Below are 26,151 nucleotides of genomic sequence, written 5' to 3'. Positions count from 1 at the left end.
CTGACTATAGTCAGGTGCAAAATGGAGCCTGCAAACCTGCAAGCAGCTGCAAGCTGTGGCCGCGAGATGGCGTCATGCGTCTAGCGGTTGCAGCAAACCGCATCCTCGAATCTAAGCCGACCCCTGACTTTCGTAAACGATCAAAAAAAAAAAAAAGTACCGGCATAGATTCGAGTAAATACGGTATTACCGGCTTCTTGTTACAATTTCATTTTTGTAAAGAGCAATCCATGTGGCAACCTCCATGTAGCTAAAGTCAGCAACACTGTCTCAAGCTGTAAAAGCAAGAAATCATAAAATATGCACACTCAAGAATAGATGAAAAATCTTTATTAGTTTCTAATTCATTCGAACCTGTCATCGTACATGGCCATCTTCATCAAACCACAGACAGCATGCTAGGCCACGAGCAACTGGACACATTAACTTACTGCAATCTTGTTTTGGTGGACCACACATAGCTGAGAGGAAATCAGCCTTGTTAAGCAATGCAAGCCAATTGTGCTTGAAAACACCTTTACTTCAGAAGTAATGCACTTTTCACAGTTAAAAATGGCATACAGCAATGCGTACAGACTCCTCTCTGAGCCACTTTACACAATTAATAAGAACAAAAAAGATAGCAGCAGAACACCTAGTGTAATAACAAAGTGAGCATGCTTGCACGAGGGCTCCTGGCTGCTTTTACTGGTCATGTGAAAACAGTTCTGTACTTCCCCACCCCACTGCACAAAAGTGCCCCACTAAAGCTTTCAAAACGTTTAAGACCATCGTTTAACAAACAATAATGCTTACAAGACACATAAAAAAGAACAGTAACAGGTCAATACTGCAGAGTAACAAAATGAAATAGTAAAACAGGTTTTAAAAAAATTATCGCTGGCAGCACTGGTCCACACCAACATTTTAAGCCTGTTATTTCTCTGCCTTCTCAACCAACATGGAGAGAGTACCAAGTGCTGGCACTTCTTTCAAACCTCAAGAGTTAAAAAAAACAAAAAAAAAAACAATTCATTGCAGAAAAAGGAAAAAAAAAATTAGGGGAGTCAAGGGGAAGCAGCACTAGGGAAAGGGAACTGCGCAGCCAAATAGTCATGCCAATGATTACAATGCAAACACCAGTGGGCAACACAGGCAATCCTCTCATTGCATTTCATCAACACTTGAAAGCAGCACACATGTGAGACACTGTTTCCGTCCCCTTGGTGGCCACTTCAAACAGAAGTGCAGTCAGCAGCCAGGTGCTGCAGCTACTCAGCAATGGGCCCTGCCCTTCCACGGCAGCTGTAAAGTGAGGCCCATCTCATATGTCCAGGCGCTGTGGTTTGTCAAGAAAGCTGGCCAGCTGAGGCAGGAGGCATGGGCGCAGGGCCTCAGCTGAGCAGGTTGCGGATCTCCTTGTGCAGGTGGCAGAGGAAGTCCACGTATGAAGGACCCAAGTCCCCGTGCCGGTCCTCCACAAGAAATTGCCGGAACACCAACTCCATCTTGTCCCCTTGGCGCACAAGTGTCAGCTGCATGCACACACACCCACACAACTCGTAAACCTCTCACAGGTGCAATGCACAGTTGTGCAGTTCAAAAGAAGTGATGAAATGCTTTTTAACAGTCACAAAGCCTTCTCAGTGTGATGGGGCACTGTCTGCAGAACCTCCTGCTACAGGGATTTTTTGATATCATCCTGCATCAGGTCAGTTATGAACAATCTAATGTTGCCCCTCATCACTCCCATTATCAATCCTAACACGCTGGAAGCTGCATGTCAATGTTGGCACTGCACAACACTCTAACCAGTGACATTTGCTGACTTTTTTTCCCCCTCCCTCTCAGGTACATAAACTAGTAGCTGCTGATATATCCATGTGGCTTCTCAGTCTACTTCCTCTACTGCTCAGCTTGCAATAGGGCCCACCATTCGTGACTGTGATAGAATTTGACTAAAGGTAGCTATTTTATCAAGCATAAATATTTGAAGCAGACAAAAAAAAATGGCAAGCAATTTTATCAGCGAGATTGTGGGTTCTCTACTGTTCATAAAGAAGCTACATATACATTTAACATGCTCACCACAATATCGCCTTATGGTTGGAGAGTTCTTTTTTTGTTTCAAAAAAGTGTTTCAGAGCATCTTAAAAAAGCTCAGCAATTTAGCAGTAGTGCCAACTTAATATATTGCAACTACCGTAAAAACCGGAATATAGGTCAAACTTTTTTTCAAAAAAACCATGGCGAAAAGTCAGCCCCCGTCTTATATACCAGTCACTGGCGGAAAAACTACGAAAGTCTTGCAACAATGGGCAGCTGAAGTCCACAGCCTCCATCACCACCGCCATCAGCAGCAGCGCGGCGTGGCGACGTTGTCGTACTGCGATTTTGCGTTTCCATCATTGCAAAGCTATTTTGCTAAAAGGCTGCTTTTTGACATTTTGTTTCAAAATGAGCGGAGGCCGACGGCAAGTCACCGTTGCCTTTAAGAAAAACGCGATTGAGTACGCGGAAGCTCACAGCAACCTGGCGGCAAGGCGCGAAAATTTGGAGTATCCGAAAAGAGCATTCAGTACTGGCGGAGGCAGAAGCTGTGTATTACAACTTGCAGCAACCAGAAAAAAACATCATTTTGTGGGTGGACCGCAACAATTCCAGAATTGGAAGAAAAGGTTGCGCTGCGTGCAAGATCGCTGCCTGTGGCTGCCGAATGCATCCGCATGAATGCAGTACACAACTTGCAGCAACCAGAAGAAAACATCATTCCATGGGCGGACCGCAGCGTATCCAGAATTGGAAGGAAAGGTTGCGCTGCGTGCAAGATCGCTGCCTGTGACTGCCGAATGCATCCGCGTGAATGCGCTAGAGATCGCACGTGCCTCTAGACTCACGAGGGCGCAATTCAAGGGCTCGCCATCCTGGGTGCAGCGATTCATGAAGAGGAAGGGCTTTGCTCTACAGCGCCATACTTCTGAGTGCCAGAAACAACCCCGTGGGTCGATGGGTGCTCGATACTGTTAAAAAATTGGCCGGGTGTACATATGGGCAGCATTTAAATGAAAATAAATACTGTCACTATTGTGCAACCTGTTGAGTCTCATTTGTTTCAAGGTAAGGGTGTCTTTCAGTACTTTTTCCACTGATAAAAATTTTTTTCATTTTTAGAATTGGTTAGTTAGGGGATTGACCTATATTCCGGTCCGACCTATAGTCTGGTTTTTACGCTACATAGCAACAAAAGTTTTTATGGAAAAATAAGCTGGGTTATCAAACAGATGATTTTGAATGGCTACTCATTCACACCTATCCCCAACAGTGAAAGCGCATAAAGGCACAAACATGCAGTGAATAAAAAATGCTCAGGTCTCCCAGAACAGAGTTCCTGTTGTTGTTTCCAGTCATCAAGAAGCATTTAGGCTACAAAAGAAACCATAATGAAACCTTTAAATTAAGCTTGCAGAATTTCTTCAACGTGCTTTGAGATCTTGCAGCACTAGTGCTTTTGCTTTCTACCCTGCTGAATTGCTACGCACAAGGCTGAAACTAGACAAACACTGGAGCTCAACACAAAACTTCAGCCACTGCATTACAACCGTGGATAGAGTTTGAGATAACAGAATAAGACTGCTGCTGGCAATGACAGCATGTGCAAGCAAGAAGGAGAGCATTACAAATCAAGTGACATGGAAGAAAGAAAATTTTGCATAAACATATAGAGGGCACTCTTCGGTTACCCCAGAAATATTCCTAATAAATTCCTAATCTGATGTGTACCATATATGTGCTCAAACATATGAATAAAATGAACAGCTCTTGGGAGACAAATCAAACTGATGATAATTTCATTTTAATGGCACAAAGGCAACCTGGTCAAACAGCCTTACGGCTAGCTTGTTTGGTCTGCACAAGATGGAATTTTATAGACCCATCTTCCAAAGCATTTCACCCCAAAAAAAGTCGAGCATCAGGTCAGGGAAAAGTTCGTACCCACTGAAAAACTTGCAAATACCTGGCAGAACTGGGAATCAAACCCTGCGTCAACCACAAGAGGCGGACATTCAAACCTAGGCTACTGGTGCGGTCCTGACACAAACGAAGTTCGCGTTTCGTGAGCACAAAACTTGACTGGTAATGCCAAAGTGTATGGTGGCTGAAACATGTATAGCACAAGACAAAACTTTGTGGCATTACCTCCTGCAGAAGGTGGCTAGAGCCAGCTGCAACACAGAAGGCCTAGACAGTTGAATTTATGCAAATACAGACGAAAACAAGAATGCAACATTAGCATGGCTGAGAAGAATTACGACAGATTCTGTTTTATGACGTTGCATAAAGTGCAGAGGTCAAGCTTTTCAGTAAACTACAACAGGATGACTCTTGCACAAAATAAACGTTACCTGCCTGTCATCTCATTATTTCTTTAAAATTAAGCACTAACTCTTAAATTTCTGTAATGCAAGTGCAATGAAGAACTGAAAAACTGCAGACATGCTTTGCTAACTTGAGCAACCTACTTAATGCAAAACAAAACGCGGCATGACAATCAACATCTTTATTATCAGCAATAAAGAACATCACCCTTTATGCTAACAGGTCAGCAGTGTGTGAATATCAAATACAGCAGACTCTCGTTAGACGAACTTTCAGATAAGATGAACAATGTGAGACCATTTGGTTGGTTTGGTTTCCCATAGGACTCAACGTAAACAAAAAAAAAATCCGTATTATAAGACAAACTGTTTCGCGCGTCCTTGGGTTAAAATGAACTTTCTCAACGACCCTGAATCAAGGGGGCGACCCTACAGAATGGCACTTACAGGGCGCCTGCATGGCACTTTAAAGGAATGAAAAAGAAAAAGAAATACAAAATGATTCTCTGCAAAGAAGCGCACCCTCACAAGATGGCTTCCCGCACCTTCGCGCAAAACTATAGGGAAGCTGCCTTGCGGGAGCGTGCTTTCTTGGGGAGACTTTCTTCCTGATGCGGAAAAGGCAGGGTACTACAGCATCTGCGCTGGTGCAGAGATCAGATGTGGTCATATCTCAACATCGCGAATGCGTCATGTGCCACGCGTTGCCTCCCTCAGACTAAAAGGCATGCAGGCGCAAAGTACACCCACTCGCTGACATGCAGCTTTAAAACTACAAGGTCGCATTTTCAACTGACGCGACTTCACAACATGCATTATCACGGCGAAGAGATGATCAGAAATCAGTGCCACATACACTGCCTGCGACATACGGAAAGGTGCGTGGTGTGCCTGCTCGTGGAGTTGGTAACAGCTATGCTGCAGAAGGAGTGAGATAAGAGATGCACGGCTACCCTACTGGGCACCTTCGAAACGCTCGCAGTGGGATGGAAAGAAAAAAATCAAAGAAAAACACAAACAGCAGCTGTAAGAAATTGTGTCACTACTCCCTTAAAATGCAAACTTGTTCGTGAAAGGCCACTCTGGTTTGCAAGGAAACAAGTCAGACAACTCACCCGCATGCAGCGTTGCCTCTCCATGCGTACTCTGGCTATGATGTCTCGCACACGCCTTGAGATGGGTGTGTTCAACTCCAGTAGAGATGTCTGTGCACAAACAGTCCCACATATTAGAAGACATTACACACAGCCATGTCCGCATTACAACATGAATTAAATATCCTCATAAAGAGCATTATGTGCCTGAAGCAAAAGTTTGGATTTTAAAATAAAGATCTGAAGGGACAATGAACTGAATTTCTGTTACAGATGTACGTAGTATCATAAAGAACATTACAACACCCTACCCCATTCAGGCATGTAACAGTGCTTTCAATTGTCCACACATTGTAGAAATAAAGAAAGCCCCTGCCATGCCACAGGCGCCTTAGCAGTCATTCACGTCATAATAATAAAACGAGTTTTTCTGGCTTGAATATACATATTGGGTTAAACAATAGTCCATGCCATTAACTAAGCCGGCATGACTGGGTCAAGGCTAACAGTTGAGCTCAACCCCAACGAAGCCCATAAGAACTCCAGAAGGTTACTAATGATGTCTTAGAAATGTCACTTGCACTGAACTTTAATTTTTTTGACCACTGATCATGAGCATCAACCGTGGTGGCACCTACTGTCAGTGCATCATTGACATGGTAAGCAACACCATGTGACCCTTACTGGCACAGCATCTGCTTTGGAGTTTCACATTACTTATTAATAATCAGTGTGCAATTTATGATGTTTGTTCAACAGTAATTTTCTGTATCAATAAGGGTAGTTTGCAACGGGTTGCAGAATCATCAGTACCATGCTCCAAGCTTGTCAAACTTAACATCCCATCAATATGAAAACAGTGAAGTGGTTGTTAGGTTGCGCTGATGGATGCTGTCTATAACGCATGCGACAGTGTGCAAAGCTATGAAAGGCGATCGAAAAATATGGTTTAATGGAAAGTATGAAATGAGTCTAGCTGCAAGTTTGTGCATGCAGTAATACAGATGTGGCAATTATATTTTCAAGCCAGCGAGAAAAGCGAGGCGAATCTTTGTGCTATCCGAGTTTCAACTCCGGCTTTCCTGACAGGTACCGTAAAAACCGGAATATAGGTCGAACTTTTTTTCAAAAAACCATGGTGAAAAGTCGACCCCCGTCTTATATACCGGTCATTGGCGGAAAAACTACGGAAGTCTTGCAACAATGGGAGGCTGAACTCAACAGCGTCCCTCCATCGCCATCAACAGCAGTGCCGCCATTTGGCGTTTCCGTAGTTGAAAAGCTATTTTAGTTAGAGGCTGCTTTTTCACATTTTGTATCAAAATGAGCAGAAGCCGTCGGCAATTCATTGTCGCCTTCAAGAAAAACGCGATTGAGTATGCGAAAGCGCATGGCAACCTGGCGGCACAGCGTGAATTTGGAATATCCGAAAAGAGCATTCAGTACTGGCGGAGGCAGAAGTTGCGTATTACAACTTGCAGCAACCAGAAGAAAATATCATTTCGTGGGCGGACCGCAGTGTATCCAGAATTGGAAAGAAAGGTTGTGCTGCGTGCAAGATCGCTGCCTGTGACTGCCGAATGCATCAGCGTGAAAGCGGTAGAGATCGTGCGTGCCTCGACTCACGAGGGCGCAATTCAAGGGCTCGCCATTCTGGGTGCGGCGATTCATGAAGAGGAAGGGCTTTGCTCTACGGCGCTGTACTTATGTGTGCCAGAAACACACACGCAGGTCGATGGGCACGCGATACTGTTAAAAAATTGGCCGGGTGTACATACGATCAGCATTTAAATGAAAATAAATACTGTCACCATTGTGCAACCTGTCGAGTCGCATTTGCTTCAAGGTAAGGGTGTCGTCTTTCGGTACTTTTACCATTGAAAAAGATTTTTTTTTCATTTTTAGAATTGGTTAGTCGGGGGGTCGACCTATATTCCAGTGCGACCTATAGTCCGGTTTTTATGGTATTAAGTGTATGCATGCAGTATTATGCGTGTTGCTTTCTTCAGAAGAGCCCAGTCACACTGTTCTCCATGCCTGTGCTGTGGAATATGCATTTAGTATTTGCATGACATCAATGCTCCTATAAGAAAGCACCATTCTAGTTTTGCTCATGTCTGCAACGATCAGTCTTAAAATATTTGTCTGAGGTACAGGGTGTTCCACCCTTAGGGTGAACACGCGAGTGTGCAGCCGCGCTCTTCAGAGCGCCCATGCATTTGACACGGCTACACATCAAAGCAAAGTGCCATACACACAGGAGGATCTGGAGGTATTGCTCCACGTTGTCTGCCGCTTCACTTTCATTTGCGGCTGGAACAGACACATTGGCGCTCCAAAGAGCGCGGCCGCATACTCCCGTGTTTACACTAATAGTGGATAACCCTGTTAATGCAGTTTTATCAGCCTTACATCGTGGAGATCACCCAGCCTGCTTAGTGTCTCAATGTTGTTTTACAAACAAGCAACATACATTTGCCTCACTCTGCTTCGAATCGCTATTCGGGCCTACTTATAACGAACCTGACGGTCGCATGAATATACTTTTTCGTTTTCAATCTTAATGACTAGCTGAAGCTTTATGAAGCTCGCAACAAAGTAACAGACAGGTCTACAGCCACACTGGATTCCTCTCAACTTCATAGTGGGCACTACACCAGAGCTACATTTTTAATTCCAAGCTAATTTTATTCTACAATAATCCCTTTGAGGCTAGAATAGTGAGTAAAAACAATGATAATTTTGCTCCATACCTTGTCAATGTCTATCCGTGCTGCAACAGGCTGTGCAAACACATTTTGTAGGAAGTCTGGGTCTACAGCCATTCCGATCCAGAGGAACATGTGGATGCCATTCTCTGAAAGATTGAGGGATGGGCACTTTGACAACTAATTACCTTTTGCAGTGACTAACATTAAGGATCTATTAATTTCAACACACTGCACAGGAATGCTCATTTAAGCTAACTAGTGCACAACCCCTAAACCCCTAGAAGAACTTAGAAACGCAATGACAGGTCTAGGAGCAGGAAAACGAGGTGCTGTCTCCGAAGTACCTAATGTGTGATGAACCAGATGAAGCACAAGGGCAATAAAAGTAATTTTGGTAATCAAGGGAACAAAGTTTGAGCATTCAGTTAATTATTACTGCGTAACTGTGTGTGACAAGCATGCTTTTTCCTATTTTCTAACTAGTTTTCCTCTTGGCATATAATACCCAAAGAGTTGCACTTTTCGTAGAGAAATTACCAAAATTTGTCTTTTTGTGCAAACTGATTGTTCCCTTTCATTCTGGAGGGAACTGTAAACTGCTATACTGACTTTTTCAGACAGTCTGTTTCAAAGAAATAAACTGTGCACTCTTTCCCTTTTACTCAAGCCCAGAAGGCGAAAGTTATATATTACCTGCCCATACTAAACTTTGCTTTGCTTTGCTTTATGGGGTTTAATGTACCAAAGCAACTCAGGCTATGAGGGATGCTTTAGTGCAAGGCTCCAGAGAATTTTAACCATCTGAGGTTTTCTAATGTGCACTGACATCTCATAGTATACGAGCCTCTAGCATTTCGCCTCTATTGAAATGCGACCACCACTACCGGGACTCAACCCATGTCTTCCAGGTCACCAGCCGAGATCCATAACCACTGAGCCCCCGCAGCGGCTCATATTAAACTCTGCTCCCATAAAGTGTAACAAAAAACGAAATTAAAAAACGTGCTGGTAAACTCCTCAAGTGCATTTCAATTAACACCCATCACTAAAAGGCTTTTCTTGAGCAATGACTAAGAGCGTCTAAGCAGAGCACAGATTAAGACAACACAAGCAGACTGAATATAAACAAAATACAGGCTTAGCTGTTCCCTGCCAACTGCAGGCTTCAAGCGAGCAAGCAACTCAGTGCTCTTAACCCACTCAAATGAAACTATAATATTTGGCAACAAATAACTTTCTGCCCAAATGAAAATACAGTTTTATTCAACTGACAGGCACCATAAACTTAATATCATGCTCTAGATTCCCCACAAGCCCGAAACATTCGTTACTATTTATTAGCCATTGGCATCCAGTACATACTTGTTTGGGGAAAAATTGAAAGCTGTTTTTAGTCGCTCTTCTTAATTCATCACTCAAACTGGACAGTGCATAATCTAGTGCAGCAGCATGCATAAGCATGCATAAGCGAGCAAGCAAGAAAGCGTGCTTACCCAAGAGGTAGCACCCATCCTCACGGATCTTCTCAGCAGTACACCGTAGTGCAGTGGGCAACTCCACAGAGTCCATGTCTACATCATGCTGTGAAAAGCAATCGCACAGTACCAGAATCAATAGTGAAAAAATGTCTTAATGCTTCAGCATGCAACAGCGTGACAATAGCAGGGATTTAGCCCATGAGCAAGAGTTGAAAGAAGGTAAACCCACCAGAGGTAGCAGTCTGGGGTAGAAGTAGGCCACTGTGCTAGCCACATCCATACTACACAGTGACAGCATAGCAAAGCTCCGGTCATCAGTGGTCAGTTCAGGACCTGAGCACAAACCACATTGCAAGACTAGTGTCACACTACGACTACTACTGGCTTACTACTGTCACAACAGTTTTCTAGGAACACCGAACATTTTTTCTAACAGCCACATTGGAAAGAATTTTGTATATGCGGTACAGTTCTGAAAATTGAATAAATGACCCATGCATGCAGGGTTTTCTTCACCTCATAAAACACTGAAGGCATGTGAACACTACCAGGAATTTGAGCCTCTAGGTTCCTCAACCAGGCATTCTGCCTCACTGCGGTTCGCACTGAAGACACTGCTCAGATTCTGCTGGCTGTCGACAAGGTAAACCGATTCTGCAGATGCGTGCAGCCTAGAAGTCTCCTTTAAACACTTCCATTGTGAACAAAAACTGTGACAGTGTACACACTATACAGTGTGCATACAGATGGAGTAATGGCCCTCTTATCACTGGCAACTGGAGCCTGCCTGCACCATGCCAGTGAGCCTGTTGACTCGGCACAGCTCTTTTCTTACATGCCATGGTGGGTACTTAGCTGTGCACCTTTTTAACAGACCTTGGCTAGCCAAGTAATGGCCACATAGGCTTTATTTAACCCACCCAATGAAAATTGTCAATTTAACTTCAGAACCATAATAAGTGAAAGCTCGTTAATTCGAACCTCGATAATTCGAATTTTCGGATAATTCGAACTGCCCTACTTGGTCCGGCCAAGCTCCATACAGATGTGTGTATAAAAAAGCCCGTTAATTCGAAAGCGAGTGGGTTCTGCTACCGACAATTGGACAATTGGAACTACGCGCCGCCCCATCTGGGCGGCTTGGCACACAGCACGTGGCAAAAAAAAAAAAAAAAAAAAGCGCCTGCGCGTACTTAGAGGCTGCGCACGTTTAGTGCTAAACGGGGACAGAAGATGGTACCAGATAAAGCCTGGGAAGAGTGGGTAAAGCCTAAATGGCGCGGCGGTCGGCGGCGTGGGAGGGCACGGGTTGGCGAACGCGGTGGCGGCTGTCTACCCTCTCTTCCGCGCAGCCTCCGAAATTCGGAACTACCGTATTTACTCCCGTAATGAACCCGCTCCCCACTTTTGTCGGCCAGAATTTACTTTTTTGTTTTCCAGCCTAGCGAGTGCCTCAGTTTTCGCGCCAAGCTAGCTGCTGCCGCCGTCGATAACATCATTTTTTTTTATTTGAGGAGAGCTCCTGAAGGGCGGGGGGGGGGGCGCTCGGCGAACTTGGCAGAGCGCCAAGACGTTGTGCACTCTAAGCTAAAGCTTAAATATTCGCATTAGACACTCGTCACTGTCCTGTTTTTAACCTCACAGTGAGAAACGCGCGCCTGGCCTTCAGGGCCGGTGTTCAGCCCGTTAGCGTTATCCCGCCGCCGGCTAGCACAAAATTGCCCGATCTCGTCAAACTGAACGATGCTAAACACTAGCGGCACGAACTCGTGCGTTCGTTGACGATGGAAGGACGGACGGAGATAAATGAAATCTCGACCCTTCGAAAAAAATCTGTTGGAAACTTTTTTTTCCCGCGTACCCTCCCCCCAAACTGATGTCAACTTTTCTGGGAAAAAAGTGGGTCCATTACGCGAGTAAATACGGTAAATACTCGTTAATTCGAGCCCCGTTAATTCGGAGATACGGATAAGTACTGTCGGCGCGGCCCGAGCCAATGCCCATGAAAGGCTATCACTTCGGACGGGCGCTACAAATTACGTGCGCAAAACTTTTTTCCCTTTGCGAGTGTCATCCATCCTTCCACCCATCAGTCGCCAATGGAACCACGCGGTCAGCCGCGATCATGACGCTGGGTTTTAGCTTGCTGCTATCGCGCCTTCCAATGATTGAATGGCAGTAGACAGTGCCCGCCACAATCACCCATGGCACGATAAGGCGAACATAGTGAAAACGAGGCTTGCACAACCGGACAAGCGCTGGCACTCTGCCAAGTCCCCCCCCCATGATGGAGCTAACGTGAAAAGGTCGCTGCGCAGCATCTTGGCACACTGCAAAGAAATGCGTTGTTGACCGTGACAGTGCGAAACGGAGGGAAGCATTAACAAATGACGCTTTTTTTTCTTTCAAATTCTTAGGGAAAAATCCAGGGTGGGTGGGTGGGTTCCTTATGGGACTGGGTTCGTTACAGAGTAAATACAGTACATATACCTTAATGCAAATGGTTCTTGTCAGTTTTTTCGAGGCCATTCGATAGTTCGAACATCGGATAATTCCAACTTTTTTCCCGGTCCCGTGAAGTTTGAATTAACGAGCTTTTACTGTAGCCCCAAACCTAGCTCTTCTAGTAGCCCTATCGTAACAGGAATGGGGAGAGAATCCTGTTCTCGAGTGAATTATACTCAAAACGTTAACCTAGAAAAGGCTTGACCAAGCCCAAAATGCCAGGAATCAGAACTGCGTTTGCCAGGTATACGAAAAATGAAGTTATACATGACTGATCTGAAGGCCTTTGCAAGATCAAGTGAAGGAAAATGCGCACGCACGCACGCACGCACGCACGCACGCACGCACGCACGCACGCACGCACGCACGCACGCACGCACACACACACACACACACACACACACACACACACACACACACACACACACACACACACACACACACACACACACACACACACACACACACACACACACACACAAAACAGCATCAAAAGCATGTAGCGTATGATTGTTACTGTTGATGACTGATTTTTCGGACCCTCTAGGGACCGCAAAAACGACCAAAAAATCAGGCAGTCCAGAAAATCAAATTTCACCAAAAAAATCACCAACTTGTTACAAACGCGGTGGAGCATAGGGAGGACGGAGTTTTGTGCGCATTCTAAAGCTTCTCCTGACAAAATTTCGCCGCGCATCATGTGCACAGACAGCGGGCAGCGACCACTTTCACGAGCTCGACCTGGCTGTGTGGCCCTCGGTATGTCGCCGATGAACGCACGGGTTGGAAGAAAGTCTAGACGCAGAAGCGAACACACCGCTGTGGGAACTGCACTGTGCCCGCAGTACGAAGGGCCCGGAAGGAGAACGCGAAGACGGCGAAACTACTATAGCCAAAATCGGCATCGTATCCGGCAATATGCACTTTGCGATGGCTTGCGTAATATGCACTTTGCGATGGCTTGCGTATAATGAGAGACATCTTGCGTGCCAATGAAACGCCAGTTGTTTTCAGTTTTACAGTACAAAAGTCAGTGTTGCGGTGTGTTTTGCTGTGAGTACGCTGAGCATGGCGTACCCACGCCACATTTAATGCACCACCATTTTCTTCCGCGTTCGTGGTCTCCGTGAACGCCATACACCTCCCACGCGCTTCGCTCCTACCTCTTCCCGCATTCGGGACGAAAAACTCTTCACAGATGAATTTCGCAAACTCTGACTACTGTTCAAGTTTGTGCGGTGGAAGGCGTTCAAGAACAGTACGAATTCGAAACCATGCGGGCACAATGTGCCGGCTCGCACACAATTTTATACCCCTGTCACACGGGCACTTGTAAGGCCTTAGAAATTAAGGTCCTTTGCCCCAAAGGCGCGTGACGCGCATCTACACGGCAAAGCGTCGAGACCTTTGCGATAAAGGTCCGTAGCAATAAAGGCGGCCATCAGCGGCCTTAAAGTTGCTTAAAGGAGCAACCCAGACGGCAGCGCCAGCTAGCGAGCTCAAAGAATAAAAAATTGACGCAATTTTTAGTTTTGAAACCGTAAAAAAATATCTAATTCATCTTATTTAATGGTTAATTTTGCGTTACAGTGCACTTAACCGTAGAGGAGGCTATGACTAAAGACATCCACACTGCTAAAAAAGGACTTGAACGCTTTTCAGCAGCCGCATCGACACACACGTGCTTGCGCATCTCGCTTTGCTGTTTTTTCTTCGTTTGCTCTTTGTTGCGTGCGTGTTTTGAGTTTGCTTGTGTGCACAAAGACACAAGCAACAAAGCACACTTCTCGAACACGACGAGGAGCCGAACGGAAAAGTGTGCCTACCGTGGTCGGACCCAGAACGATAAAAAAAAATAAACTTTCAAAATATCCGTTTCTCACCGTCAGAACGCTCGTTTATTATCGTGATAGCTACTTTTTCCAACATAAACGAAAGCACTCTTAGCTGAAGTGCTACCATCTGCTTTAATTTCATAATGTTACTAGCGCCGCTTCACACACAGCGGTGACTTTTGGCATTCACGGAGGCCGCGTTCTAGCTCCTTTGGATTTTCCGTGTAGCAGCGTCGCTGCTCCTTTTCGGTTTTCCTCCTTTAGTGCAATAAGACAACTTTACGGCAAAGGCCGAGAAGAAGTCCCGTGTGACAGGGGTATTAGCCTCGCAATTTAAGAGGCTCTCTTTAAGTTTGAATTTCGTTTTGTTTGATGAAGTTTTCTATCTCTCGTGCAGTTTGAATTAATGAGATTACAATGTACACATTATATGACGGCTTAGGTATTGGCGGTAGGTGTGAACGAGGTCCGAAAATTCAAGCAGTCAGTTGCAGTGCATCTGAAATTTCAGGCATTCTTATACATTGGCTCTATGGGTCATGTCGCGGTGCCGTGAAAAAGTCCGAATAATCAGGCGTCCGAATTTTTGGTGGGCGACTGTATATCCGAATTTTCTTTTTTTTTTTTTTTGGTGAAGAAATCTGATAAAACATCTGTTCAGAGGCAGGTTTAATCTTGCCAGCTACAGCTCCTAAGAAGCTACACACCGTGTTGCTGGTAACACCAGGCTAAAAACAGGTATCTTGAGCACAATAGCACAAGACATTAGCAGAAAATTTCTTCCCTACATGAGCTAACTGCACTTCATCAACATATGCCCTCAAAAATATCATTAGTAATCAGCAAATAAAGGAAGACCCTTCAATGATCAGACTAAGCTCACCTCCTGCAAGAGCGTCACTCTTGAGCATGCAGTTGAGGTAGAGAGGAAGCAGCTTCATGCATTCGGGGAGGATGAGCTGGCCGGATGAGGAGGGACTGGCACAGTGTTTCCGGTATGCAGCCAGCATCTGAGCACCTCGACCAATGCAGCCATCTCGTACCTGCCTTGGACTTTGCTCCAACAGTTGCCGAACAGCTGCATAGACACACACACAAAAAAAAGGAGGTCAGTGGATAAGAAAAGATACCGGCCATGGCTCTTAACATGTCCCCTATGGCCACATGTTCTGGCTATGTACAACAAGCACAACAGGTTAAATGAATGACAAATTGTCCAAAAGGTTTAAGTGTGCAGCACGAATAGACAAAAACACTTTATTTTTACATGAATACCAGCCATGGTAGTGTTTTATTTGTTTCAGTGTTTATAGTGATGCAGTCAAGAATTTCATGAGCATGAACTGTTGTTGCCTGCCATTGCTAGGTCCCCAATGGAACAAACTCAAGGTTGGCCGATATGCTGTGAAATGCAACTGTGAATAAAAACACTTTTATTAGCATGCAGACAGTAGCAATTTACAGAACACTCATGATCTCTTAACATTGGTAACCAACACCACAAAGGACAACGGTAAACATACCAACACAGTCACCACTAAGAGAGCTTAAGAACACCATTTACTAACTGTAAATCATGCTGATGAATGTCTCCACTTAACCATGACTAGGTTAGAGAAAGGAGCAGTTGCTCCTTTCACTCCAAAGCCATGCGCAGCACTTCCAAAGACTGCCTATAGATCAACCACAGCATTGAATCACTTCTCAAGAACCCTTAACGACATGAGGCACAGTAAGGTTTACAAAATTGACAATAAGCAAGCTTTACAGGGCTGACATTTTTTCGTAAGGCTGTTTTTTCTTGACAGTCTGCTCAGAGGAGCATACCCACCTTGTTTCGACAAGAAGTTCACAATGGTGTCCAGGTCACAGTTTCGATACATGTCAGCCATTTGGGAGCAAGTAGCTAGTGCAAGGTTATGAATACGAAGCCTTCGCTGGCCTCCACAAGTTGTGTACAGTAGAGCCACTTGTACAAAGGCCCCCTCTTCTTCCGACAGCTTGTCATCGTACTTTATCTGTAGCCAAGACAAGCAGAAGATCAGTAAACAAACAACAAAAAAAAGACAGTGCCTTATAACATAATTAATATGTAGTAGTGATAGGTTTCACGTGAAATGAGCAGAGTGCCTCTAAAAGTGGAACTAGCCTTAACTGCCAGATGCAAGATGGCATCACATGCCAACCATAAGCTGTGATCTAGGGAGTCCAACATTCATGGGCTCCCACACCGTAACGCTGGGACCGAGTGAGTGTATGCATTGTGTGTATTAGAGAGGATAGTTGTATGTAGGTAGCGACTGCTGGAACCTGCAGTCACTTTCTGCTAAAATCGCACTGCTGCAACAGTAACCTCCATGACACCCCCCCCCTACTTAAAATACCTAACTGCTTAAAGATAACGTGTATGTCAACTGGCCAGGTAGCTGCTGAATATATCAACAGCAAATGAAGAAAACAAGCTTCAAACCCGGACAGCAGTGCTCATGGGAGCTAAAAAAGTAAAGGCTCCAAGAAGAGGCACAGTTCGGTACCTCAACTGCGACGCATTTGTTGCAGTCCACAGCAGCCAGCTCGACATCTGTGGTGTTGGCCATGTAGTAGTTGCCATAAAAGTCAGTTGGCCGGATGCCTGTGCTGGTGCGCACTCGCATGACAGCATCAAAAGCTGTGGGTTGGGAGACGTCCCGCCGCAGGTCCTCCAGAAACCTGGCCCCTTCGACATCCTCCTGGAAGGTAACCATGCAAGCCAATCGTCTGGTGTGCTTCTAGGCATACTTGCTATGAAGCTCAGCAGGCCTCTGTGAGCAAGACTTTCTGCGGCATGGTGAAGAAGCTAGTACAACTTACACAGCTTGACTAAGGCAGCCAATTCGGCTATTCAGTGTGACCACTGAACAACCTATGCTGCACAAGTTTATCCATTTGTGTTGAAAACACACTAGCAATGCAAATGTAACAGAAAACAGGATGCAGTGCAGAGCACAAATTTTACACACTTGCCGAGGATGTGAATTCAGCCTCCATTTTTTATATAAGTGATGAAATATGTGCATGTTAGCCTTTATTCCAATGAGCAGGCATGCTTCCTTAAAAAAGATGTGGAAGCAAGTCCCCTAAGAAGGCAGTTCACCCCAGTCAGGACAATTTTCTCTTGGAGACGTATTAAGTCAAGAGAGTGGGCAGATATCCGCCTGCATACATACATTAGCTCTTGAATGTTACCATTCCATGCAGCACCCGGCTGTGTAACAGCAAACTGTATTTAAGTCAAGCAAACAGCGATGTTTTCCCTTTACCAATTAGGCCTAGACATGTAAACAGCAGAACACAACAAAAAGTACTGAAGCCACTATATACCCAGTGCTATTTCTTGCAATGAAAGATGTCCATGAAGCTAGACATGACACAAGATGAATACCAAATCATTTTTTAAATAATATAAATTTTTTGAAGTGAGTAGGCTTGATAACTTCCATTTCCTAGCAATATTCTGCACAGTCAATTATGCCAGAAGTTCACAGCAACTACAGCCGACTGATTTTTCGGACTTTCTAGGGACAGCAAGAATGTCCAAAAAATCAAATTTCACCCCCCAAAAAAACTACTAACTTATTGCGAGTATGCTGGAGGAAGGGGTGAGTGGTTTTGTGCACATCCTGAAGCTCTTTATGACTAAATCTATAGATGACAGTGTATAGATGCGTAAAAAGAACCCTCCACTGTGGGTACTATGCTGTGCCTGCAGTACAAAGGGCGCGGAACAAGAAGGCGAAGATGGCGAAATGATAAGAACCAACAAAGGGCTGAAGCAAGCGCTCCCTCAGCGTTGGCCTTTGTGATTGGGCCTAGCTGCTAGAGCCAAAAGCGACATTGTAACTGGTGATATGCACTCTGCGGTGGCTTACGTATAATGAGAGGTGTCTTGCCAGCAATCGAAACGCCAGCTGTTGACTGTTTTATGATATAAACCTCAGGGTTGCAGTGTGTTTTGCTATGGGTACGCTCACCTCGTTTTAAAATGCACTACCGTTTTCTTCCATGCTCGTCGTCTCCGCAAAGCCTCGCATTCCGCTGCTACCTCTTCCCGCATTCGGGACTAAAGACTTGGCATAGATGAGTTCCGCAAACTGTGACTACTGTTCAAGTGTGTGCGGTGCACGGAGTCCAAGAACGGTACAGATTCAAAACCACGTGAGCATGGTGTGCCAACTCGCGGAGAATATCAGCCCCGCCATTTAAATAGTTCCCTTTTAGCTTGAATTTCGTTTTGTTCGATCAAGTTTTCAATCTCCCTAACAGTTTGAATGAACAAAGTTCCACTGTACGCATTATATGATGGCTAGGGTACTGGTCGTGAGTGTGAATGAGGTCCAAAAAATTGAGCAGTCAGTTGCAAAGAGTGAAATTTCAGGCACGTATAAACATTAGCTCCAGGAGCCATGTTGCGGTGCTGCTAAAAAACAAGAATAATCAAGCATACCCAAAAATTCAGAGGTCCAAATTTTCGCTCAGCAACTGTACACTGGTTGCTTTTAAAGAGACTGGCTGTAACAGTTTGTAGTGTTATGACAAGCAGTAAAGCATACAACATGGAATCATTTCACAGAAAATGATTACAGCACAAAAAAAAAAAGGACAACGGATGATGAAGGAATGATGGGCACTAAAGCACAAAGATGTCTGGCACTACACAGTACTTCCCTTGTTATACATTTATATAACACAGTTGACGTTACACAACAGCTGCAACCATTCAATCACAGCCGTATAAACTTATGTCTGATGATAGACCTAGACAGTGAATAAGATATAGCTGTGTCATGTATGACAGTATTAAGCTTTTTGTTTTTATATCACAAAGTGCTCCGATTTCTATACGGCCTAAGAATTAGTCTAAGAACTTCATGCGAGACAACATGCAAAATGTTGTGGATGGCACAGGGTTACAATACTCAACGTAACAATTGGAATCATGACAGACTCATAAGTAAGCTCAGAGTGCATAAAACTGTAATGGTCACCTCAGTGCCTGAATAGTGAACTATTCTCGTCAAAAAGGCCAAAACAAAAAATGGTTAGCGCTTGGGTATGTTGGTGAAGAGTATAGACTGAACATGTGACCTCTCCTAACTTTATAGCTTTATTGTCATGCAGGAAATTCATTTCTTTCTTCGTTAGGCCCACCGATGGCACGACGATGCATTGCTCCCCGGAATCACGCATGGCGTGATGATGCGACCCGATAATGATAAGAAATTGGTTAAAGTATAAAAGCAAAGCATTCAAAGCAGTTCCTCTGTATAAATGTGCGGCTTTTCTAATAAATCTTCAGTTGTCAGTGCAGCATTATCCTCGACATGTGTGTGTTACTTCTTGGTCTTCAGTTTCTCTCTGCTGCTGTTTTTAATTGATCATTGGCTGTTTGGTTTGCAGCTAGTCAGCCGGGCTGCATGTGAGGGTGCCATTTTATTGCCTTAGATCCCCACTTGCCTTTGACTGCTGGTTTTGTGACTGCATTGTTGCGTGTTTATTACTTTGAGCTGAGCATCTGCTGCGATGCCATCTTGCAAGAAACTACATAACTAAGAGTGCAATGGAAGGGCGGAGGGTATGCCTCGACTTATATTTGGAGTTAATTTTTTTTTTTTTTTGGCCAGCAAGGGCTGCAGAGTTGGGGAGTCGACTTATGTTCGGAGCCGACTTACAGGCAGCAATATACGTAACATTATCACATGCTTTTCCATGTCATGCGCAGCATTTTTGTGACTGTGCAATACCTGCCTGCCTTTGTACACTGTGAAAACATTCATCCGACAAACAGCAACGATTTGACACACAAGAAGCGGGACAGGGAGGGACATTGTTAGTATGGGTAGCCCTTTATACAATAATGCCATTACAGTGCTTGGTCAATACCCATGTATTGGCCTCTCCCTTCTAAAACATCCCATTAAGAATAAGTCCAAGAAGATATCTGCTCAATTTCATGCAGTGTCTTCTACTTTGTCAACTGGAAAAATATGTTTTATCTGAACCGGGCTTCACCCGGAAACAAAGGGCTCGAAGTATACATCCATTTTCCCAGTATGTGGATTTAAATACCAAATGGTGGAACTGCATTAGAACTAAATGCTACAAATATGAGGCTAGACTACAGATGTATCTGGTCGCAAATGCACCCCGACTGGGCCTGATAGCAAGTATTTATGCTGCCGTCCACAAACTCACTGTGCTCTCAACCCCTCAGTCTACCTTCTCATTCATATCACGAACACCTTCACTCCCTTTTCACTTGTAACAACATAGGTGTACACACACAAACATACATGCAGACAGCCATGTCTGTACCCATGAAAAGTAGGGGTGTGCGAATACTGAAATTTTCGAATATGAATCGAATACGAATATGAAGAAAAAATGGCTTCGAATATCGGATATCTGTTCAGTACAAAAAAGAAATTCAGAAAATGATAAATAAGGAAACGTTGTTGCCCTTATTTTTTTCAAAATAGTGTATAGTCTTTGCAACTAAAATAAACAATACTAGAATGCCTCAGTACAGTATAAAAAAACATGATGTGCACAGAAATGTATGCTAATTGATTAGACAGCATAACAGTATCCAAACTGTAATGAGGTCATGCAAAACAAAATCCATAAAATGACAAGACTGGCAACAAGAAATAAGATGACTAGTAAAACCTCATTCATACGAAGTTCAAGGGACCGGAAGAAATGCCCGGTTCATCCGAAGGCTTCGATTTATAACCCCCCCCACTTTGCGGTAAAAAAAAAAAAAATGCCGGAAATGTGAAGATGCAGACAGGCCTTATGAGGCGGCTCCATCGAGATAACACCTGTAAGCCCGTGACGAGCCACCCGTTTTGGAGCGCTGGAAGAACAACACAAATGCAAGCAAGGGGCTGGGGAACACACACTAGCGTCGGAACGGCGAGACGGTTTCTAAAAAAGAAAAAGAAACCACCAGCGACGCGCCGGTCGGCGTCCGAAACCCATGTGGAGCTGGAATGGGACTACCGGCGAATGCGCGGGCCGACAGTTGCAGTTGCCCACGGCAGCCGCGAAGCTATGAAACCAAAACTACGCGGCCAGGCTATTTTTTGACCTCGCGACAGGGGCCTTCCCATCGTTGTCACGCCTGCCGTTACGCCCACTAAAGAGGTGCGCGGGTTACAATGCGCTATGCAATAGGCGGGATTTTTACATTATCACTTGCCCTATTGTGACAACTCTACATGCTCCTTCAGGAGACTTCCGCGAAATTCCGCAAGTAGGCTTTCCCGCATAGCGTAGTTTACAAAACGGGATGGCAGAGGTCACGCTCAGAGAGTTATGAAGGCGACAGGATGGATGCATTTTTCGGATGTGGGTATTAAATATGCAACATATTACAGAAGGATTAAAAAAAGCGCGATTACGCGTTGCGATTGTTTGAAGCGGGCCGCCGGCCATCTTGCTCGCAGCATGTGTGATATGTGGGAAAGCCAACTTGCGGAATTTTACACGAGGTCAGGCCTAGCGGCGCCGGAATGCGATCGGTCCGCATGATAAGCGACCGAGAAGGACGGGAATAGGACCTCTGTATTGTTTTCCTGAAAGTTCTAACTCGGTCATTGGCTAACTTGCCCAGATATTGTGGTTTTGCCACGGTCGAATTTGAAAGTCTGCGCAGTATACGATCGCTGGCGAGTATTCGGGAATTTTCGAATATTCAGAAATTCTCGAATATCAATTTCTCGAATACGAATACGAATCGAATATCAAACATATTCGATTTGTATTCTAAAATACGAATATTCACACACCCCTAATGTAAAGGTACAAAATACAAACACTACAGTTTGCCGGAGAAGAAAGGCAGTGACATGAGTGCAGTTGCACTTTACGTTTCCAATGCCCTGGCTGTAACCTGCTCATAAAGCTGAACAAATTCTCACATGATAAATTTAAGAACTACACAAAGCAGTCCATGTGTATGCTGTTGCAAAATGCAACATGGGCAAAAGGAGACAGCACATATTCACAAATCCATACAAGTAGATAGGGCAATAACAAATCCATGCTGCATTCACATGTACACAGGATTGTTTTCATGCAAGGAGCTTGTTATCCCCTGCGCCACCTGGTAAAGACGTCTGAAACTCAGCTGTTCACAAAAGAATAATCAACAATAAGGTCTAACGAAATATAGCCTCTCTGAATATTGCATCCTGATAGCCTAGGGATCCAAGAAGACAATTCAAATTGGTTTTTCCCGTGCCTTAAAGACTACATACATCTAAGGCCATTACTTACCACTGCTCAGAACTAAACCAAATGCAATTTTCCTTAATACATGGAGTACTGTCAGGGGCAAGTTTGGTGTACACTATGTGGGCTGGCTACAACGCATTGTACCACCATGTCATTCTGGCTCATGGTGTCGAGGCACATTGAGGGGAAATGCCACTAGCTGCTCCTGGCCCTGTCATCTCTGCTATCCTTATGTAGCCCACTGCATATGATGAGAAAAATTTGCTTCTTTTCTTTTCAAACAAAACACTGATAAACAATCGAAAGTGCACACAATCCTGCGAGCTCTGACCTCACAGTTGGCCACACATTGAAAAGAAGCAATAGCATATATATTTCTCAAACAATAATGGGAAACAATTCATGCAAACCATTTTGTGTTAAGGTTAGTACTTGAAAGAAGCTGCGGCGAGGCTGCCTGCCTTTCCAGTAAAAATATAGAGGGAAGTTCCAAAAACACAACTGGTACAAAATGGAAACCAATCGAACCAACTAAAAACCAATTTGTTCCAAATGTGTTTTAAAAACTCCAATATGCTTTTATTTTGACTGCACTGCTATTTTAAGAGGCATTGCCAGTTAAGAGTAACAAAGACTGCTGAAGTCAAAAGAATTGCATGCTTTCACACCCACCCATGCAACCCAAGCCGTTTCCATTCACATGCCCTAGGAAAAAGGAAGGAAGAAGTAGAGGAGCTGTGCCCGACCAAGATTACTGCCCAAGCTCATGGAAGCTCAGCATCAAGACCTGCCACCACATAGTCCCCTCCGCACCAGCTGATGTAGTGTGTACGTCACCCAACAGTGAGCGGCCTACCTGCAGGCCCTGGACGTTACTTTCCCTTTGGACTAGCGCTTTGTCGGCTGTGCTCTGGAATAAAGTGTTCAATGCACTTGTAGCTGCTCCTGAAGAAAGAACTTCCAGGTTTCTTGCCTAGGCTGTGCTCCCACTATGCCGGTTAACTGTAGTTTCTTTGGATGCTAATGAGTGGCACAAGCAGATACCGCATTTACACGATTGTAAGTCGGCCTTTTTTTTTTTTTAATTTGAAAATCCATAGTGGGGGTGGGGGGGTCGACTTACAATCGAAACGAAAACATCGCAATGGGTGATACAGGTTTGGCAGCTGCCGCGAGGAAAATTTTCAGCTGTTGCACGCGATGTCGTGATGTGGCTGTTGGCGAAGTGCGGGATTTCACTAGACGACGACGTTAGAACGACGTGCTCTGGTACCACAGCAGCGCTCATGACAGCAGCGCTAGTGAGGACGACGGCGCAAGTGTGGACGAGTAGTCCAGTGACTAATACCTTTTCGTTTTGGAATGTGCCCACGGGCACGCGGCTGGCGATAAACGGTGGCCGTTGGATAATGCTATCGTGTTCAACTATTCAAGGCCAAGCTTAAACAACCTCGGAAGTTTTTTTTTTTTTTTTCAGAAATGTGATTTGGGGGGGGGGGGGGGGGGGGAGGGGGGGGGGTCGACTTACAATCGTGTAAATACGGTGTAAATAGGTATTAACTTTCAGCTCAAAAGTGCTACTCTTTCCTGCTTTCGAAGAGCAAACAACAAACAAGTGAGAGGCATTCATGATTCAATCTCAGTCACAACATGGAGCAATACATTTCCTCTACGAGTACACACAGCAAAGAGTACAGCTACTGGTTCTGCACAGCTATCTTGCACAGCAGTCCCAATCAGCACAAACAAAAACACACTAATACCAAGAAGTTCTTACATGCAAAGTGTTCCATTGAGTAAAACCTAGCAGAAGAATAATGTACTGCATCCTGTAAGGGTGAAGCTGACAGTGTGGTTGGATGCTATCCTATTATCTATTTTGGGAATAACCAGGCATCATATAATTGCTGCAGACTTGGGAAAAAGTTGAATTATCAATTTTGTGTAGCGTTCACATTTTAAAACTTGCATTGCACTATGACAGCTACCATGCATGTAGACATGTTTGATTATGTTGGGTGGAACCTACCACAAAACTATTATTTTTCACTCTACTATTAGGCTTAGAGCACACGTGAAGACAGGTCAGACTGCTGGCACAGGAAACATGTATTCTAAATATGTTACACTCAACTCAGAACACACATCGGAAAAATTGCCACATAAGACAATTTCTAAGACTATTATGAAGGACATAAACTTAAAAAGAATCGATGCTGTTCCCTTTTACATTAATAGGAAGAGTGAATCCTAGGTAACCTGCCAGTTTTTAGAAAAGATCTTCCGTCAGATGTGCATTTGTAACACCAACAATGCAAATCTACTCTGCAAAGAGTGAGCTGGGCATGAAGCTCCAATAAATAAATAAATAAATAAATAAATAAATAAATAAGTAAGTAAGTAAGTAAGTAAGTAAGTAAATAAATAAATAAATAAATAAATAAATAAATACAGCCGCTGCGGTGGCTGCGTGGTTATGGAGCTCGGCTGCCGGCCCGAAAGACGCGGGTTCGATCCCGGCCGCGGCGGTCGAATTTCGATGGGGGCGAAATTCTAGAGGCCCGTGTGCTGTGCGATGTCAGTGCACGTAAAAGAACCCCAGGTGGTCGAAATTTCCGGAGCCCTTCACTACGGCGTCTCTCATAGCCTGAGCCGCTTTGGGACGTTAAACCCCATAAACCAAACCAAATAAATAAATACCATGATGAGGTCTGCAGTAAATTAACACCGCAGCCCCCTTATGGTTACAGAAAAAAGGAATTTCACAGCCTGCCTTGGTTGAACATCAATAACCCTTCAAATAAAAGTCTTCAAAAGGCCTACATCTGAATGGGTGCAATAGACTTTAGATACACTCCACTACTAAATATCAGTGCTCTTTTATCACCATGCAAAAAGTACACCTCAAGAGACAAATCTGATATTTTTCCCATGTTGAACTGTTATGGTTTAAGAAAACAAGAAAACTAGCTGAACAAGCAACACTAGGTAGTTTAAGATACAGTAATGGTTTTAGTATGGGTAAGAAAAATGCCCATCCTGATGTAAATGCTATGCAGCCCACACACACAAAAAAAATGGCTCAGCTGAGAATACCTTCTACTGTAACCTATGCAAAGTGCAACAGCTGGCAGCTCACCTGGAAGTAGGTGTACTTGTACACCTGGCCTCCAGTCATCTTGGCAACTTGGCCCACTGTTGCCACATCCACATAGGCATTGTGAAACAAAAACAGGTCCACACAGCAGCCAGCCGCCACACACTCCTGTCCTAGTTGGTTGTAGAAGGGCGACTGGGGTGTCAACACCGACTGGAACCACACAAAAGAGCATCAGAGACACTGGCATCTCTTCAGCTGCAGCTAGTAATGTACCAAGAATATCAATAAACACTGCTCATGACATTCAGAACAACCATAAGTAAACGCTTATGTGAAGCAGGCTACCCTGTTTCACTACTGGTTTCAGTAGCAGAATGCATTCTTAGGTGCCTTTGCCCCCGAATTGTGCAGCGCTGGCTAGGCAAATGTTTGTCGCAATTGTAGTAACCTGGCGGCGCATCCTGCGATGTCGCGAAAACGTAACTTTGCCCATGTCGGAACTTCACCACGGAGACTTGAACAGCTGTTTACGTGTAGCCAAGGTCTTCGTGTTCGCTATCGGGCGTCGATACAGAGGCGTAGGTCAGCCTCTGATGGCACGTTGGCATGATCATCACTGGATGAACCACCCACAGTGCTGCGCGATAGCATCGGTCGGCATCAGTTGGTGGAAACTGCCCTGTACTGCAGCCGCATTGTAGCGCCCAAATAACGCACGGGACCCTCGTCACTTTCCTTACCACTCTAACTTCATTGTCTTTGGGACTGATCATACACCACGCCGATCCTTTTTTTC

The 26,151-nt window shown here is 44.6% G+C and overlaps 1 protein-coding gene across 6 annotated transcripts in view; it reads right to left on the bottom strand.

The window, feature by feature from the left end:
- Window positions 1–313: 313 nt before the first annotated feature.
- Window positions 314–26,151, bottom strand: part of Sec24CD (COPII coat complex component secretory 24CD) — a 66,009-nt gene continuing 40,171 nt past the window's right edge. For all 6 annotated transcript variants that reach the window (XM_077648330.1, XM_077648324.1, XM_077648327.1 and 3 more), the window contains 10 exons: window positions 25,395–25,565; window positions 23,112–23,165; window positions 16,513–16,707; window positions 15,810–15,996; window positions 14,862–15,056; window positions 9,868–9,971; window positions 9,654–9,741; window positions 8,203–8,306; window positions 5,471–5,560; window positions 314–1,514 (listed from right to left, as the gene is read on the bottom strand). In XM_077648330.1, coding sequence (XP_077504456.1) covers window positions 1,374–1,514; window positions 5,471–5,560; window positions 8,203–8,306; window positions 9,654–9,741; window positions 9,868–9,971; window positions 14,862–15,056; window positions 15,810–15,996; window positions 16,513–16,707; window positions 23,112–23,165; window positions 25,395–25,565 — 1,329 coding nt within the window. In that variant the 3' untranslated portion in view covers window positions 314–1,373. The remainder of the gene's footprint in view (window positions 1,515–5,470; window positions 5,561–8,202; window positions 8,307–9,653; window positions 9,742–9,867; window positions 9,972–14,861; window positions 15,057–15,809; window positions 15,997–16,512; window positions 16,708–23,111; window positions 23,166–25,394; window positions 25,566–26,151) is intronic.

This window comes from Amblyomma americanum, chromosome 1 (assembly GCF_052857255.1).
Source record: "Amblyomma americanum isolate KBUSLIRL-KWMA chromosome 1, ASM5285725v1, whole genome shotgun sequence".
Taxonomy (NCBI): Eukaryota; Metazoa; Arthropoda; class Arachnida; order Ixodida; family Ixodidae; genus Amblyomma; species Amblyomma americanum.
Note: the sequence above shows the minus strand (reverse complement) of the source record. Positions and strands in the feature narration are given on the sequence as shown.